Source organism: Mastomys coucha, unplaced genomic scaffold (assembly GCF_008632895.1).
Source record: "Mastomys coucha isolate ucsf_1 unplaced genomic scaffold, UCSF_Mcou_1 pScaffold21, whole genome shotgun sequence".
Classification (NCBI taxonomy): Eukaryota; Metazoa; Chordata; class Mammalia; order Rodentia; family Muridae; genus Mastomys; species Mastomys coucha.
In genome coordinates this window covers 132,749,538-132,767,224 of record NW_022196904.1, presented here as the reverse complement: position 1 = coordinate 132,767,224, position 17,687 = coordinate 132,749,538, and the positions used below count along the sequence as shown (strand labels likewise).

Here is a 17,687-nt window from a genome sequence, read left to right as displayed (position 1 = left end):
CCCCCCACCCCCCCACGCCCCCCACCTCCGGTTTCAGTCCATACGGTACTCTTTACCATATGTTTAGAATCTGGACCTCATGAGCAGACAGACCTAGGCTGGACCTTGCCTCCAAGGTCCAGCAGGTAAATGTGAACAGCCGTTCGTACCGACTGCCAGAGTACTGCCCCAGACCTCAGCAGCATCCCACATCTGCCCTGTTCAGGCTTCTGAACAGACGTGAGCGCAAGTCAGGGACTTAAAAAAAGCTCTGAAGCAGGCCGGGCAGTGGTGGCGCACGCCTTTAGTCCCAGCACTTGGGAGGCAGAGGCTCTGAAGCTACTACCAAAGAAGACCAGTTCAAGCTGCCCACACTACCCCTACCAACATAGCCACAGGTGTGTGTACACCAGCACATGCATACACAGACATTTGCTCACCAATACAGAATGTGTCTCTCTCACACAGAGGCACACCATATTCAAACACATAGCTTTGTAATAATTCTGATATACATCTGTAGGCAGGAGGTAACAAGGAAACTACCAGGGCCATTAACAGACACACTAGATCTCAACAGCTCTCCTCAGTGTGGGGCTGGCACATCTCCCCTGGGTGTTTCCCTACCCACCCAGGGCAATTGGGCATCTCATGCTGGTTGTTGCAGTTCCTCAATGGATCCCTTCCTAGACCCCAGAGTGAGACCTTTTCAGGCCCCCAAAGGACTGGTGGGAAGTGATGGCTGACATTTGAAGAACACCCTTTCCAGTGGCTCACCTCAGACGCCTTTCCTTTGGCTGCTGGTCTCTGAAGCCCCACCCACACTGCATGGGGCCTGACCAGGTGGGGATAAAACCTGCTTTTTAAATTAGATGCTCCTGAAGCACCCAGGAGCAGATGGCCACCCATGATGCTATTTTAGGAAACATGACAAGTAAGGGTCTGTAATAGGGTGCTAAGTGCTTTCTCAGATCCTGTATTCTGAGCGGGGACCAGCAAACCAAAAGGCCAGTACTTCCCTGGAAATGCAGGTCCTGGGTCTGGGATATTCTGCAGAGTCCCAGGAGAGAGGACCTAAACCCACAAGTCTCCCAGAGCAGACTGCTGCCTGTGAAGGCTAGGATGCCACTCGGGCTCAGGGCTCAGGGCTCCACAAACACCAAACACTGAAAGGACAGGCAAGAAGTAAAGCCAGCAATGGAGGTGGGGCTGTGTGGCTCAGTGCTAATGTTCTTGCCTAGAGGATGCAAGGCCCTGAGTTCAATCCCCAGTACTGGGGCCTGGGGAGTGAACCTCTGAGCCAGTGCGATGGTTCAGAGAAGAAAGGCATCTGGAGTTTAAGCTCCAGACCCCACACAAGAGAACCGACTCCTACTCATTGTCCTCTGACCCCTATGAGCATACCTTAGCATGCGGTCACTCCTGCGTGCATTCTCTCTCTCTCTCTCTCTCTCTCTCTCTCTCTCTCTCTCTCTCTCTCTCTCTCTCTCACACACACACACACACACACACACAGTGTAATACAAAAAATCAGGGGGCTGGAGAGATGGCTCAGCAGTTAAGAGTTCTTACTGCTCTTTCAGAGGACTCAACTATAGTTCTGAGCACCCAAATCAGGCAGCTCACAACTACCTAAAACTCCAGCTCCAGGGGACATGACACCTTTCTCTGATTTCTCTGGCCTCACACACATGGCATCAATACACAAATAAAAATAAATAATTGTACTCAGGGGGTAGAGGCAGGCAGATTTCTGAGTTCCAGGGCTACAGAGAGAAGCCTTGTCTCAGAAAACAAAACCAAAACTAATAAATAAATAAAGAAAGAAAGAAAGAAATTACACACAACATGCACACACACACTATAGTAATGGCTGACTACAGAGCCCTGGCTGGTGTAATACTTGCTGTGTAGACTCAGCAGGCTTCAGACTTGCAGAGAGCCACCTGTTTCTCTCACCTGCTTAAGACACACACTACCTTGCCTGGTTAAAATTACACCTTACATTTTTTTCCTAAAAGAGAGGTAAAATTGTAGGGCAGCTGAACTCCAGGGCTGACTTTCTCTCTTTCTCTCTTTCTCTCTTTTTTCTTTCTTTCTTTCTTTCTTTCTTTCTTTCTTTCTTTCTTTCTTTCTTTCTTTCTTTCTTTCTTTCTTCCTTCCTTCCTTCCTTCCTTCCTTTCTTTCTTTTTTCTTTTCTTTCTTTCTTTCTTTTTTTTTTTTTGGTTTTTCGAAACAGGATTTTTCTGGATCACCCTGGCTGTTCTGGAACTCACTCTGTAGCCCAGGCTGGCCTTGAACTCAGAAATCTGCCTGCCTCTGCCTCCCAAGTGCTGGGATTAAAGGCGTGCGCCACTACCACTCGGCTTAGGGCTTTCAAGATTGCAAGATATTGTGACATCTCTCCAGAGCCTTGAGGTTATTGCACCCCAGAATGTAATTCAACAAGCTTCCCTCAGGGTCCCTCCTTTTGATTTGCACAGGTTCCTGGATAGACTTTGTGCTTCATTTTCTACCTCTTCTGTCTCTCTGTCTCTGTCTCTGTCTCTGTCTCTCGCTCGCTCCTTCTCTCTCTCTCCCCCCTCTCTGTCTCTCTTCTCTCTCTGTCCCTCTCTCTTTCCCTCTCTCTTTCTCTCACTCACTCTCTTTCTCTCTTTCCTTATTTCTCTTTTCCCTTTTCTTTCTTTTCTCTTCCCTTCCCTTCCCCTCTCTTCTTCTCTCCTTTCTTTTCTCTTTTTTAAAACAGTAGGGCTCTACGTAGCCCTGGCTGTCCTGGAACTCACTCTGTAGATCTTAAATGCAGAGATCTGCCAGCCTCTGCCTCCAGAGTGCTACGATTAAAGGCATGTGCTACCATCCAGCCCAGTTCTCTCTCTCTCTCTCTCTCTCTCTCTCTCTCTCTCTCTCTCTCTCTCTTAAATGATTAATTTATTTTTATTTCATGTGCATTGTTGTTTTGCCTGTATGCATGTCTGTGTGAGGGTGTTAGATTTCCTGGAACTGGAGTAACAGTTATGAGCTGCCATGTGGTAGCTGGGAATTTAACCCAGGTCTTCTTTGTTTGTTTGTTTGTTTCTTTTTTTTTTTTTCTTTTGAGGCATGGGCCTGCCATGTAGCCCTGACTGGCCTAGAACTCACAAGAGATCTGCTTTCTTTTGCCTCCCAAGTGCTGGGATTATTGTGAGTTTGAGGCTAGCCAAGGCTACATAGAGAGACCCTGTTTTGAAAACAAACAAATGAACAAACAAACAAATCCAAAAATAAAAAATTAAAATATAAAAGCATTTGCCACTATACACGTACATTTTATTTATTCTTCTTTCTAAGTTGAGCCAAGACTTCAAGGACATCAGCTCAGCCTCTCATTGCCTCTTGCCCCCTTCTTTCCATCCACTGGATGACTGAAAACTGGATGTGTAGGCACATGGATGGATACCTCTGTCAGAGAACTGGGGTTCTCCATGGACACTGTTCCGGTCTCTACTCTGGCTATCCAACTGCATTTCCTCAGTGGCAGATAAGGACTGTCCTGTCTGTCTTCTTCCTACAGGACTCCTGGCTGTCCTGAAGCCCGGCTACCCACACCGATCTGCCAGGCACTGGGAGGCTTCTGGCACTGCAGCCGTATCTCAGTAAACAACAGTCATTGCTCTTTTCTCCAGGGTCTGTCTGTGACGCTGAGGGTGGCCATGATCCTCTGCCTAGCCTAGACTCTGCCCAACCCTACCTGGGCTCCTGCTGTGTTCTAGGATGGTAATTCCTTCCTTACCACTCTGGACCCCTGCCCAATGTCTCTGAGGCTCTGAGAGGGGACTGTAGAGCAAGGTCCTTGGTGCCAGGAGCTAGAATGCAGGTGTGACTCAAGGCCTTCAGCTACACATTTTCTCTTTCGTAACTTGGAGGACGGTGTGCATATGGTATCTTTCATAAGAAGTGGGGCAGGGGACTCCAGAGTGCCACTGAACGCCCAGCCTGGGGCTCAGTGAGACTCTCACCTGCACCACCTGCCCTGTATGTGCCAAGCACTCAAGCCCTGTGGCTAAGATATATCTGAAAACAAAAATTCTACAGGTGGGATGCTCTTATAACCCCCAAACGTTTCGAATCGCCTTACCCTAGTGCTTTCTAGCCTGGAGCTCCCTCTCAGCTCCTTTCCCCACCTCTCTATTGTGACACAGGACTCCAACCAAATGACTGGTTTCTTGCCTGGAGCCTTTGAAGACTTGAGGGGTGAGGGGCCTTTGAAGACTGGAGGGGTAAGGAATAACTCCCCTCCTCCCTGGTTTTGAAAGGCCTATGCTCTAAGGCCTCAGGGACCAGATAAGGTTTTGCAACCAATGTGTGGTATGTCCTGGGTATGAGCAGGGGTCACAACACCATTTGGTCTCCTGGAGGGTTTGCAGGTGGCCACTGTTATCTCCGCAACCTGACCCTGAGGGTCTGTGGGCTAGATACCTTGCAGCCCTTCCAGACCTGGTGGCGTCTGCTCAAATTCCTGCTCTTTGTGGGGGACTTAGAGCCCAGGCTCCTAGGCTACAGGCCCAGTTGGGCCAATGATAGGCTAGATGGCCTTACTGGGACAGGTGAAGAAAGTCTCCTTTGTGGTCCTGGGTCACCTCCCCTTGGGTTTGCATGAGCCTTTAGCAGCTCCTTCTTTCCCGGGGCCACCTTGTCTGAACCCCCCAGCTTGCCTGGAGAGGTGGTACAGTTGAGGCTAGTTATCACCTCGGCTTTGCTTACAGCAGTGGTTTTCAACCTGTGGCCTGCGACTCCTTTGGGGGGGGGGTGTCACACAACCCTTTCAGATATTTACATTATGAATCATAACAGTAGCAGTTTCAAAAGCTTCAAAATTTATAGCTATGAAGTAGCAACAAAATAATGTCATTGTTGGGGGGGGGGTCACCACAATGTAAGGAACTGTATTAAAGGGTCGCGGCATTAGGGAAGTTGGGTACCACTGGCTTACAGGGGCTGCCCACAGGCTGCCCCGTTTGCCAGTCATTGCTGCCCCAGATCCCGGTCACTGGCCTCACCTCCACAGCCCTCAGGATTGAACTTAGATATCTCCTATTGTCTCCTAGGGTCTTCTCCTGATACCCATCAGTAAACCTGATGGTTCCACCTTCAAAAGAATGAAATGTGACCCTCTCGGGCAGCCGTCACCCTCAACCCCAGGCCTGGTCTCCCCGACCACCTGAGGCACACTCACTGCATATCTGCTTCCAAGTGGCTGGTACCCCAAATAGCAGGGACTTTACTATATGGCCACTAGGGACTACATAGGTCTTGTGCTCCATACTGATGGTGGCTCCTGAGACACTATGAAGGGTATTCCCCCTCCCACCCCCCCAGCAAATGACCCTTTGGACCTCACTCATAACTTCCTGGATCTGGCTTTTTTTGTTTTTGTTTTTTTGTTTTTTTTTTTGTTTTTTGTTTTTTGTTTTTTGTTTTTGTTTTTGTTTTTGAGACAGGGTTTCTCTGTATAGCCTGGCTGTCCTGGAACTCACTTTATAGACCAGGCTTGAACTCAGAAATCCTCCTGTCGGGGCTGGAGAGATGGCTCAGTGGTTAAGAGCACTGACTGCTCTTTCAGAGGTCCTGAGTTCAATTCCCCAGCAACCACATGGTGGCTCACAACCATCTGTAATGGGATCTGATGCCCTCTTCAGGTGTGTCTAAGGACAGCTACAGTGTACTCATATAAATAAAAAAAATAAAAAATAAAAAATAAAAAGAAAAAGAAAGGGGCTGGAGAGATGGCTCAGCGGGTAAGAGCACTGGCTGCTCTTCCGAAGGTCCTGAGTTCAAATCCCAGCAACCACATGGTGGCTCACAACTGCCTGTAACGAGATCTGACTCCCTCTTCTGGAGCGTCTGAAGACAGCAACAGTGTACTTACATATAATAAATAAATAAATCTTTAAAAAGAAAAAAAAAGAAAAAAAGAAATCCTCCTGTCTCTGCCTCCCAAGTGCTGGGACTAAAGGCATGCGCCACCACAGCCCTGTGGCTCTGGCCACTTTTAGCCCTTGGATCTTTTCAAATAACCAGGACATTTTGTTTAGAGGACTATGCCTTCATTAACAGGCACCCAGCACCTCTCTGGCCCTATACCATGGCCCTGAATGTGCTTAAGTTAGAGTACATTCTTCTTTTTTTTTTTTTTTTTTTTTTTTTTTTTTTTTTTTTTTTCCTTGTGTTGGATATTTTCTTTTTTTCCTTTTTCTTTCTTTTATTTTTATTTTTATTTTTTATTTTTTGAGAGAGGGTTTCTCTGTACATCACTGGCTGTTCTGGAACTCACTCTGTAGACCAGACTGGACTCGAACTCAGAAATCCGCCTGCCTCTGCCTCCCAAGTGCTGGGATTAAAGGTGTGGGCCACCACTGCCTGGCTGGATATTTTCTTTATTTACATTTCAAATGTTATCCCCTTTCCAAGTCATCCCTCTGGAAAGCCCCCATCCCCTCCCCCCTTCCCTTGCCTCTATGAGGGTGCTCCCCCCCCACCTACCCTAGAGCACATTTTTAATACCTGAACTGGGTCCTGAGGGCCAATGGCTCAGGACCCTCCCTAAGTCTGATCCCAGGCTGTGAGGTGTTGGGGTTCAGGGTGATAAGTCACAGGACCACCTCCACAAGCTGATGTGTGGGTAGTGGCTCTAGGCTCAGGACCCTCCCTAAGTCCAACCCCAGGCTGTGAGGTGCTGGGGTTCAGGGTGATAAGTCACAGGACCACCTCCACAAGCTGATGTGTGGGTAGTGGCTCTAGGCTCAGGACCCTTCCTGGGCAGCTCAGCCTCCTGGTCCTGAGCAGAAGGCTGTCCCAAACCAGTTACACCAGTGCCCGCCCCTGCAGGCTCCAGTGCCAAGTCCACTTCCTCCTCCCACCTGCTGCCCCAGGCTTCGGAGATGGGCATGGTTGGGACCTTCCAAAGGGACAGGCTCCCAGAAGCGGGCAGAGAGACAGGGGACAGGGAGACCCCTATGTGGGCTTGATTACCATCAAGGAAGGGGAGGGTAAGGTACAGGCGTCTTTTGCCTGAGGCAAAGTCAGGTGTCAGGTACAGAATAGGCTTAGGGTGTGAAGGGTGGGGTGGGGTGCTGGGAGGTGGGGTAGAAGAGAGAAGGGTAGGGTAAAGAAGTCTGGGTCTTAGGGCTGCCTCCTTGGCCTCTATGGGAGCGAGAAGTGACTGCAAATGGGTTGAATATCTAGACAAACACATGAGGGACAGTCACCCAGCTATGTGAATCCTGGAGGGCCGCTGGGCTATGGGTGTGGCTAGTCATGTCTGAATGGGACAAAGACAGACCCCACAAAGCCACAAGAGAGATCTTTCCATGGACCTTCCACAACTTTTGACAGCTTGAGGTCGGATCATGAGGGTTCTGTCTTGCATGTGACAACTTCAAGTCCCCCCCCCCCCCACTGTCACTGTGCACTGCCCCCAGGTCTGGGCACTGGTCTGCCTCCTTTCTTGGAGTTCGGTTCCCCAACTCATTAAATTAGATGCTGAGGTCAATCGCTTTCTATCGAAATGTCTTGGTTATATAAGGATCTTGGGATAAAAGGAGCCAGTGCAGCTGATAGACTATCCTGGGTGGGGCGGCAGAGAAGAGCACCTTGAGAGTAGCTGAGAGGGAAAAGGGAGCGAGTGGTGTCCTCTGAGTCAGTGGCTGGGATGTAGAAAATGCACCTGAGGACAAAGGGTGTGTAAGGGGCTGGACAGGCAGACTGCTGGTGGAAAGCGTGTGGCTGACAGCAACTGCACCCCATCAGGGCTGCTCCGTACCTGACGGTGAGGTCACCCCTGGGGTGCCCACATCACAGGTAAGAAAACATGTGGAGGTAAGGGAATGGACCCCTGCCTCTGGCAGGAGGGTGGCCCCATGAAAGTTGCCTACCCCTGGGTGTCTACATCTTCTCCCCTGCACAACCATAGCCTGCTTTTCCTGACTTCTCTGTTCTTCACTCCTTTCCTGTGGCCCACCTATGAACCCCAACACAGAGGCCACCAGGACAAATCCTTGTCCCCTTCTGGGCCTGAGGTAACTTGCTATGGCAGCTCAGGTCCCTGTTTTCTGCAAGGCACACAGCCCTCAGCTCCTCTGCCTCCTAAGCTTGAAAGGCCAGGGCATCCAGGGCAACCTGGAGGATGCGGCCATTACTGTCCACCACTGGAAGAGGTGCTCAGCTATACTTCTCCTCCATAGTCCTTTGGCTCAACAGTCCCCATGAGACTTCCAGCTGCTCAGACCCTAGTGGGCAAGCCCAGTTTGGACTGCATAATTAGTGTTGACACTTGAGTTTGCATTTCTCTCCCACCCAGAAAGAGGCAAGAGTCTGTTCTTTGTCCCAACCCCATGGCCATCTCTGGTCCAGTCACTGCTCTTACTCAGAAGGTGCTAAGTCCCCATTCCCACCCCACCCCCATCTCTCTGTGTGTGCTCTTCCCTTCCCCCTCCATGGCTTGACTCCTCCCCTTCCTTGGTCCCTGCAGCCACTAGGCAGCCTAGATTTCCTGCACCCTGGGGTCTGTACACCCTCACTGACTTGCCTCACTCCTTTCTTGAATTGAGTCTCTGCTCAAAATTCACCTGCTTAGAAATCCTGGTGATCACTTATCCCCTCCCCCACACCCTAATCCTGATTTCTGTCTTTCTGTATCTCACTAGTTCAATTCAACTTTATGACATCCATGGGAAACGTACTATCTTTTCTATCAACCCATTAAATAAGACAAAAAAACCAAACCAACCAACCAAACAAACAAACAAAAAAAACAAAAAACCAAGCCTGTAAAAGAGCTGGATGTGGTGGTAGATGCCTTTAATCCCAGCACTTGGGAGGCAGAGGCAGGTACATTTCTGTGAAGTTGAAGTCAGCCTGGCCTACACAGCAAGTTCCAGGCTAGCCAGGGTTCTCCATAGCAAGACCCTGTTTTTTTTGTTTTTTGTTTTTTTTTGATAGAAAAGATAAAGAAAAAAGTAAAGAAGCTGTTTGGCCAAATTCCAAATTCCCCAGGGCCATCACTTCTTGAAATCAAAATATGTGCTCAAGTTCAGGAATTCTGCTCAAAACTGCATTGTGCTTATCAGCTACACTGCTTTAAATCAGCCGATCATGTATGAACACTGAGTTCGACGCAAAAACACCAGACAGAGGAGCTCTGACCACTCAGAGTGAGGCACGGGACCCCTCTGCATTAGGAGTAAAAGCCTAGGAAGATCCCCAGTGGTGGGCTTACCTGCTAGACTATGACCCCTTCTGCAGAAGGGAAACCGTTTTTTTTTTAGTATAGAATAGAGTTTATTCAGGACATGGGGAGGGGAGTTGAGAGGGTAGTAGAGACAGAGAAAGGCAGAGAGAGAAAGAGAGAGAGAGAGACAGACAGAGGGGAGGGGAGAGGGAGAGAGTAGAGAAATAGAAGCCTTCCATGAGCACGTGGAGAGAGAGGGGGAGGGGAGTGGGGAGAGAGGGGGAAGGGGCTAGAGGACAGAGCGGGAGCAAGAAGACAAGAGCAAGAGCAGATGTGAAATAAACCTTTTGCCTTGCTGGTCATTTTCTTAGGACCCTAGACCTATTTCTGTCTTTTCCTTTTCTTTCTTTCTTTCTTTCTTTCTTTCTTTCTTTCTTTCTTTCTTTCTTTCTTCCTTCCTTCCTTCCTTCCTTTCTTTTTTTTGTTTTTTTTGAGACAGGATTTCTCTGTTTAGCCCTGGCTGTCCTGGACTTCACTCTGTAGACCAGGCTGGCCTCAAACTCAGAAATCCGCCTGCCTCTGCCTCCCAAGTGCTGGGATTAAAGGCGTGCACCACCACTGCCCGGTGGACTGTCTTATTTTCTAGTGTGCCCCAGAATCTAAAACCCTAGGGGGTATTTATTAGATGTTTAATTGACACTGCTGAGCAGAGAAGCTCAGGCCCCCATTCACATGCTAAGAGGACATTCAGAGTCACACCATGAGCCCTGCCATGTGTCCCTGGAAACCTTCTTGCCAAGCTGCGTCTGTTCCCACTGTAGGGACAGGCAGACAGGAGGGTCTACCACAGACCATCCTGCAATCATGCTGTAAGAGGGTCACCATGTCAGCCCATGCCTAGATCTCAAGGCTCAGCCATTACCCAGATCCGATACCTCTGCTGTAATTGGGGTTAGTCTGAGGAAATTTGGGGAGCCCAGGTTACAGGCCCTCAGGAGACCCTGGCTTGGGGAGTAAGCCAAAACTCTGAGAACCTACAACTGGCATTGTTTAACCAAGAAAGCCTTGTCATGACAGAAGTGTCCCTCTAAAAGCACAAAACTTTAGGTTCGAGGAAAGCTCTATCCGGGAGCACACACCCCTGCCAGATGAGGCTCCTGTTCCAGCACCACAGCTGATGTGATTTGGGGGTGAATGACAGGCAGGCGCAGACTGACTCTCAAGATCTGACTTGGAGTAGTGCAGGAGGTTTCGGGCAAGGAGCGAAGGAACGAGCAAAGTTCAGTGAGGCTTTTCTTCCCAGAGGTTCTCAGCTACTTAAAGATATCTGAGCCTGTCCCCTGCAGTGGATCAACCCACACAGACCATCCTACAATCATGTATTGGGGTATCTTCCCAGGGGGAAAAGAGCTGAGTTCCCAGGACTGGACCAAGTGAAGAGCTCTACACAATGCTCCAGCTCTACACAGTGAGCTGTCCCTAACGCGGAACTTTTGGACTCATGGCCGTCACTGTAGCGCCCCCTGCTGGCACTACCTGCTGGCACTCCCTGCTGGCGACGCCACCCCAAGGCCCCATACACCCTGCAGCTCACTTTGTAATTTAGGTGGGGAAACCAAATCTCAAGAGAGGTGCTGCCGCTGGGCCGATTGTCCGATTGTCCGAGCTTGAGCAACCTGGCCAACGACTTCCCAGCTCCCCATTTTGCTAGGTCACTTACCCGTATGCGGTGCTAAGGGTTCCGCCAAGCAGGGAGCCGAAGATGATTCCAACGCCAAAGCAGAGGCCCAGCCGGCCCAGTGCTGCGGGCCGCTCTGTGGGCGTTGTCAGATCAGTAATGACCATCTGGGCAGCTGCGGGTGGGAGCGGGTTGAGCTGGACACGACCCCTCAACTATGGAGAGCCCACCGAGAGGTCCAGGCCACGCTCCCAAGCACCTTCAACTTGGCCACACCCCATAGCCCCTCCACCCAGACCGTATCCCCAAAGCCCCTCCATAGTATCTCTATCCAGGTCACATCTCTACAAACCTCTCCACTCATAATCTGGCCTGCCTCAGACCATATACCATCTCTCCATCCAGAGACCACCACTCTTATCCCATTCACCAGCTACCAGCCCCCTACCTGAAGCCACATCCGTCATCTCTCCCCTCTACCGGCTTAGAGCTGTGCTTTCCCACCAGTCCCTACCTGGAAGTGTGTGCATGAGTGCGGAGGGTAGGCGCGAGGCGAAGAGCAGGAAGATGCCAGGCAGGGCTGGGCTACAGGAGGCCACCAAGAGCAGGTACAGAGCAGAGGCCGCCAGGAAGGAGAGTGAGAGTGCAGCTCGTGCCCCACATTGGTCTGCGAACCTGGGGACACAGGGCAGGTCAGCTCCCAGCAGGGAGGGGCCCTTTCTCTCACTCCCCACTCAGGCCTGCTGGTACACTGAGACGTTGGTGAAGGACCACCCAGGGAGTATGTGGGCACGTTTGTGGGTTTCCACCAAGGCTGTAGGCCCACCAGTTGGAGTTCAGGGTGTCACTAATGTGGCACCAAGGACACTAGGAAGTCGAGCAGGGGCTGGACCTCTGCTGCATCTGTCCTTTCATTGAACAGGGATGCAGAGGACCTGTTAGGACCCAGACTCTGAGGGGTGGTAATGGCTCTTGTGGGTTGAGGGACCTGCATCCCTCACATACTCTACCTGCCAAACACAGGTCCACCCAGCAGCTGAAGCACCCCAAAGGTCGTCTGCAGGTATCCAAAGGAGACGGAATCTAGGCCCAGTGTCCGAGACAGATACTGAAAGACAGAGGAGGGTCTGGAGCTAGGATTCCTTAGACAGGTAGGGGTGGGAGGAGCAGAGGAGAGTGTCATGGGAGAGGAGGCCTTCCATGGGCATTCTGCTTCTCCTCCCTTAAGCAAAGACTTCTGGCCTATATCCTCTGCAGGACATACTTCAAGAGGGCCACAGAGCAACGCCCATCCTTAATATTTTTGCCTTCAAAACCTTATAGCATTGTCCCCTGGCCAGCAAGCAACTGCCCCCAAACCTTTTAATAACTTCTGAGATGTGGCCCATTGCCCAGCAAGACAGTCTGCTCTGTGAATTCCTTAGGACTCAGGCCCTCGTGTGTCTGTGTGTGTGTGTGTGTGTGTGTGTGTGACTATCTGATAGAAGTGAGGAGGCAGAGCCTTTATAGAGGATCCAAGCAGTCCTGGAACCCCAGGATCTTATCCCCACCTCAGCTGCATTTCAGAAGCCCGAGGTTCAGAAGCCTCCAAACCTGGGCCCCCTCCCTTCCTCCTCACACCATTTTGGCCTGCCATCTTTTACCTGAGTCTTCAGCCCTAGGCCAAAGACAACATTCCTTCAGCCCCCCCACCCCCCTTCTCTTGAGGCCTTCCTGGTAGGCCTCCATTCCAACAAGGTCACTAAACAAAGGCTCTTCCTAGTGCCTTCTTGTTCAGCCCTCCTTAGATACAGCCTTGTGACTGCTCCAGCTGCTTTCCCTCCCACCTCGCCCGAAGCAGCTGCCTTCCTCATTCCTCTCTCCTCATGAAGTCAGCTCAGGGCAACTCCAGCAGGCCCCTCTGATTGGCACCTGACTCAGGTGGCTTGCTTCTTTCTCTGTGATCCTGTGCCTAGACAGTCCTGGGTCCCCTACCTAGGCTTCCACTGCTCTCTGCTGGCCTCCTTTCAAGTGTGGGAGAGTTTGCTGTCACCCCCTCCTCCCTGAAGAGCCCCGGGCCTCTTCCCACTGCCAGCATGCCCCTCCTCTACTTTGTACCATGTCTGAAATCATCTCCAGGATAGTGAGTGTGGCAATCGCTGAGCACCTGTCCTCCTCAATCCTGATTGGCTCCTTGACCACTGTTTCTTTTATTTATTTTTTCTTTCATTTTATTTTCTGTGTATGGCTTTTTTGGTGGCATATATAGTCTGTGCACCATATACATGTAGTGTACACTGAGGGCATCATATCCCCAGGACTACGGTTCCAAGTGGTTGGGAGCTATCATGTGGGTGCTGGGAATCAAATCCCCATCCTTTGGAAAAGCAGCCAGTGTTCTTAGCCAGGTAGCTCCCTAATGTTTCTTCACCACTGGTGACATCTTTGTCCTCCTGGGATGGATCCAAAGTCCCAGTGTCATCTCTGAATTCCTTTCTCTTACCCTCACATGCCATAAATCTGCCATCTCTCACCTCTCCACAGCTTTCCCTAACCCATCCTGGAATCTCTTCAGCACATGATGGGTGTGGTCCTGGGACCTCAATGCCTCCTTTGTAGCTACAGGCTCAGCATTACCCCAGGACCTTTGCACTGCCAATGCTTTTGTCTGCCTTCAGTCTTTTTTTTTTTTGTTTTGTTTTTTTGTTTTTTTGTTTTTCTGTTTTTTGTTTTTTGTTTTTCGAGACAGGGTTTCTCTGTGTAGCCCTGGCTGTCCTGGAACTCACTCTGTAGACCAGGCTGGCCTCGAACTCAGAAATCTGCCTGTCTCTGCCTCCCAAGTGCTGGGATTAAAGGCATGCACCACCACTGCCCGGCTCAGTCCTTCATTCTTATGTTGCCTTCTCAGCCAAATTCTCCTGACCCCACATCTGCCATGTACTCTCAGACCCCTAGTGCCCTCACCCTTTCTCACCAACCATTTCTTCTTGTACTGCATAGTGTAACCATTAAGCCATTGCCACTCAAACCCCACCAGCCACGAGCTCTGAGGGTCCTTTGTGCCCCGCTGCATCACAGCCCAGTGTTGGCTCACAGGACTTATTGAGGATAAGCTGGCCAACCGGGGCCTTCCTGGGAGCCACCGCAGGTCCTGGTACCAACCCTCCTTTTATGAGAAGCAAGGTAAGGCTCCTGCCCAGGCTCCCACATTTCAGGAAGGAGGCTTGCATTGGGGACCCTTGCTGTATGAGTGAGCAGAGCTCTACTTAGGAGGGATCATGAAGGGAGGAATCCTGAGCTGGAAGTGTCTGCCACTCCCAGAATGGTGACAAAGGCCAGGACTACCTTTAACCCATATCCCCAGCTGCCCACAAGGTGAGCTCTGCTCCTCTGGGCTCCAGGGAGCAGAGGAGTGGAGAACCAGAGAGCCAGGATTTAGATTATCCTTTTTGTTCTTAGCTGATTTTTTTTCTCAGTTTCCTGAACCTTGGACTTTTGGGTATAATGTGAGCAGAGTTTGGTTTCAATCCAAATTCCTGTGATCCTGGGTATCTCACTTCTGCCTAGCCTGGCCTACTGACCATACTGAGAGTCAGGTTCATATGCTGAGTGGGGCCCAACCCTAGCACAGAGCCAATCTTCAGTCCAATACTCCAATACTGTGGACCCAGGTTAGATGGAAAAAGGAGATGGACAATCAACTTGTGAGTTCTAAGCTCTCTTAGATGCTGCCCACTTTGTGGGCCAACTCCATAAAGATTTGTTGAATGACTAAATGATAGTGAAAAGTAAGAATGAACCAAAAGATATGGGTGGGCACTCTGTAGTTAATAGTGACTATTCTGCCCCACTCTTCCCTGATCCAGGTAGAGCTCAGCAAGGCTCTTATGGGATCAAGTCCCTGTCCTCATATTTTGGTGGGTGAGAGAGAAACCAATGGAATGGGTAGTATGGAATAAGGTATCTAGTTCAAATCCCAGCAACCACATGGTGACTCACAACCACTCATAACGAGATCTGACGCCCTCTTCTGGTACGTCTACAGGCAGCTACAGTGGACTTACGTATAATAATAAATAAATCTTTAAAAAAAAGAAAAAGAAAAAGAAGACAGAGGGGATGCCCAGTAGCACAAAGGGGTGGACAGGCATGATGTCAGAAAGAACTGGGACTGACTGCATTCAACCCTTTGGGACAGGAGCTGAGCAGGTGTCAGGCAGAGGTGCTCGGAAAGGACAGGGCCAGGGATGGTGGTGGTGGTAGGGTGATCAATGGGCCCAGTTTCTAGAATCCTTAACTTATTCAGCATCAAACCCCACTTCACTCGATCCCTGCCATTACCCAGCAGGAAGGCAGTGTGGGGCTTCTGGTGAGGGGTGTGGGTGTTACTCACTGGCAGAATGGAGAACTGCATGAAGAGACACGTTAGCTCCAGGGCCGCCAGCACATAGGTGAGTATGATGATCCCCTGCCGGGGCAGAGCAGCCATGCGGCCAGGGAGCTGGCCGGACATCCTGGGCAGGCGGTATCCAGAGTCCTGGAGAGACCTGAACCAGAGCAGGGCAAGCCTTGTAGTGGGGCAAGGGGCAAAAGTCCTGTTGATTCTGGCTGGATGCTGACTCACCAGGTTGGAAGGGGTGGCCTGTTCCTGTAGGGGAGGGAAGAGACAGTGGCTGACTGCGGAACAGAGCTCACCAGCGTCTCCAGCTACTCTCCCCTCCTGCCAGCTCCTGGTTTAGGTCATAGTCTCCATAGAAGAAGAGACAGGGCATCCGACCCTGCGGGGGGCACCTCCACCTGAAAGGGGCATCCGGCTAAGCTCCAGGTGTCCTCCTCAGGGACACCCCATGCCTTATTTCTAGAGGAAATGCAGGCAGCTGTGTGGTTTCTGGCTATTGCTTTTGGTGGGTACTGGGATGATGTAAAGTCATTATGCAGGGGCCCTCTTGGCCCCACACTCCTTCTTCAGGGACCCGTCTCCAGTTCCAGAGTCGTCTGTTGTTGCAGTGGAGTAGAGACTGGGGGACAAAGAGCTCAGCTGTTCAGACCTCATCCTTGCAGAGCAGCTCAGCCTCACAGTAGTGTGCTTCCCTCCCTCCTAATTTCCTCCACGGGTGGGAACCGGATTGTGAGGCTAATCTGAGCCCCTTTGAAAGTTTTGCCTGGTTCCACCGTTAGGGCCCCACTGCCTTCGCCCGACATCCCATCAAGGGCCCCGAGCTGCACCCAGGTGGGCATCTTGGGTTCTGGAAGCTCAACAGGTGAGCTCGGGTACCTGCTTTCGCTGGGAGAGAGTGGGCTGTGTTTCGGGTGGGTGAGCCCTCCCAGGTGTTTCTTGATACAAGCCCTTCCGCAGTGACCCGGAAAGGTCCCACCCCACAATAGCTTGGGTCCTCCCACTTCACCAGGGCTGGCCCTTCTGCCCGGGAGCTCGCTCCACCCACCCTGGGATCTGGACTAGCCCGCAACACAGTCTCTGTGCATTTATTGGCCAATCAAGTCATGCCTCCCGAGGCTCTGCTCCCGTCCCCCGTCTCCTCCCCTCCTCCCCCCCCCCCCCCCCCCCCCCCCGCCCCGCTGCCCTAGCGGGGATTACGAGGTTCCCTGTGTTAGGCTTCGGCCCTGCCCTGGACTCTGGTTCCAAGGAAGTTGGAATTCTGACCGCTCAAGCAGCACAGGGTGTTCATTTAGGGTTGGGGAGGGAAGACGAGGAGAAGGAGGAGGAGGAAGAGGAGTGGGGTATGGCTCTGCGATTCGGGAGAAGAAGCCAGGGGAGGCACAGTGATACTGCACTTGTGTGGGCAGTTCTTGGGCGCCGAATCTCTCTTCACTGACCAGGAGGCTTCTAGAAGCTATAGAAACGCACCCCACCCCCTCCATGTCATCCTGTCTGCCCTATTCTCACGTTTCTGGAGGGGCAGCACTCCAGTCCTGATGACACCGCTGAGGGAACCCCAGGAACACACTCTTCTGATCTAGTTTGACCCAGACCAGTACTATCCATATTCATTTCTCTCCAGACAGATGTATCACTGCTGAGAAACCAGACGCTCTTTTACACGCCCCCCTGCCCCGCTCCTCCTCCCCCCTGCAGCTGAGGAGGGATCAAGCCACAGGCCACAACATCAAAATCAGATCTCCTTCGCTGCATGCTTACCCCAACTCAGCAGATCAGAAACGGGAGGAATTGGGACAGAGTGGGATAGACATGGGCTGCCCAGGGACGCCCAGTGAGAACATGCCTCAAACTGGGCAGTCAGGGGCATGGCCATTGGCATTCTAACCAATGGATCAGGCCCAGGGCTCTGTTCCCAGGTAATGTGCAGTATGTTTGGGGTAGATTCCAGCACGAAAATTGGGATGGGAGATATGTTGCAAGTGTGGATGCAAGTGTTCCCAGGTCATCTGCCAAGAGGCTGTAGGAACCCATCACAGCCCTCTGAAGGTTGGAGGAGACCCAGTAAGCCAGGGCTTCCAGGAGGGATGAGAGGAAGGCTGATTATGGAAAAGAGAGGACTCGGGGATCAGGAATCTCAGGACTTCTGGGGAAGACCAGAGTCCAGGTCCGTCTGAACTCCAAGGCAGTAGAAATGAGGGATAGTTCCTGTCAGGTCAGCTCCCTGATTGGGTCAATTCTTACCCGGTGTGCGGGGTAACACCTTCTTGATGCCAAGGTTTTTCGAGCAGAGCTTGGGGAATGAATAAGACTGCCTCAGTAGAGTTGGGAAAGGTCAAAGGTCTTCCAGTGTTCATGATAAAGAGCAAGAGCACAGGCTACTCACCGACAAACGAGCTTGCAGTTGTGGGGGAACAGGCAGGCCAGGCCCAGTGATTCTAGCTTTTGTG

General features: G+C 51.2%; 1 protein-coding gene across 3 annotated transcripts in view; it reads right to left on the bottom strand.

The window, feature by feature from the left end:
* Slc22a18 (solute carrier family 22 member 18) overlaps positions 1-17,687 on the bottom strand; it is a 27,546-nt gene extending 9,859 nt beyond the window's left edge. The window contains exons 1-6 of one of the 3 annotated variants that reach the window (XM_031384678.1): positions 17,624-17,655; positions 15,466-15,489; positions 15,235-15,388; positions 11,873-11,970; positions 11,377-11,537; positions 10,905-11,037 (exon numbers count right to left, since the gene is read on the bottom strand). In XM_031384678.1, coding sequence (XP_031240538.1) covers positions 10,905-11,037; positions 11,377-11,537; positions 11,873-11,970; positions 15,235-15,354 — 512 coding nt within the window. In that variant the 5' untranslated portion in view covers positions 15,355-15,388; positions 15,466-15,489; positions 17,624-17,655. Of the gene's footprint in view, positions 1-10,904; positions 11,038-11,376; positions 11,538-11,872; positions 11,971-15,234; positions 15,490-16,116; positions 16,210-17,623 lie in introns of those variants that run through there. The other 2 variants (XM_031384679.1, XM_031384677.1) reach the window with 2 other exon arrangements.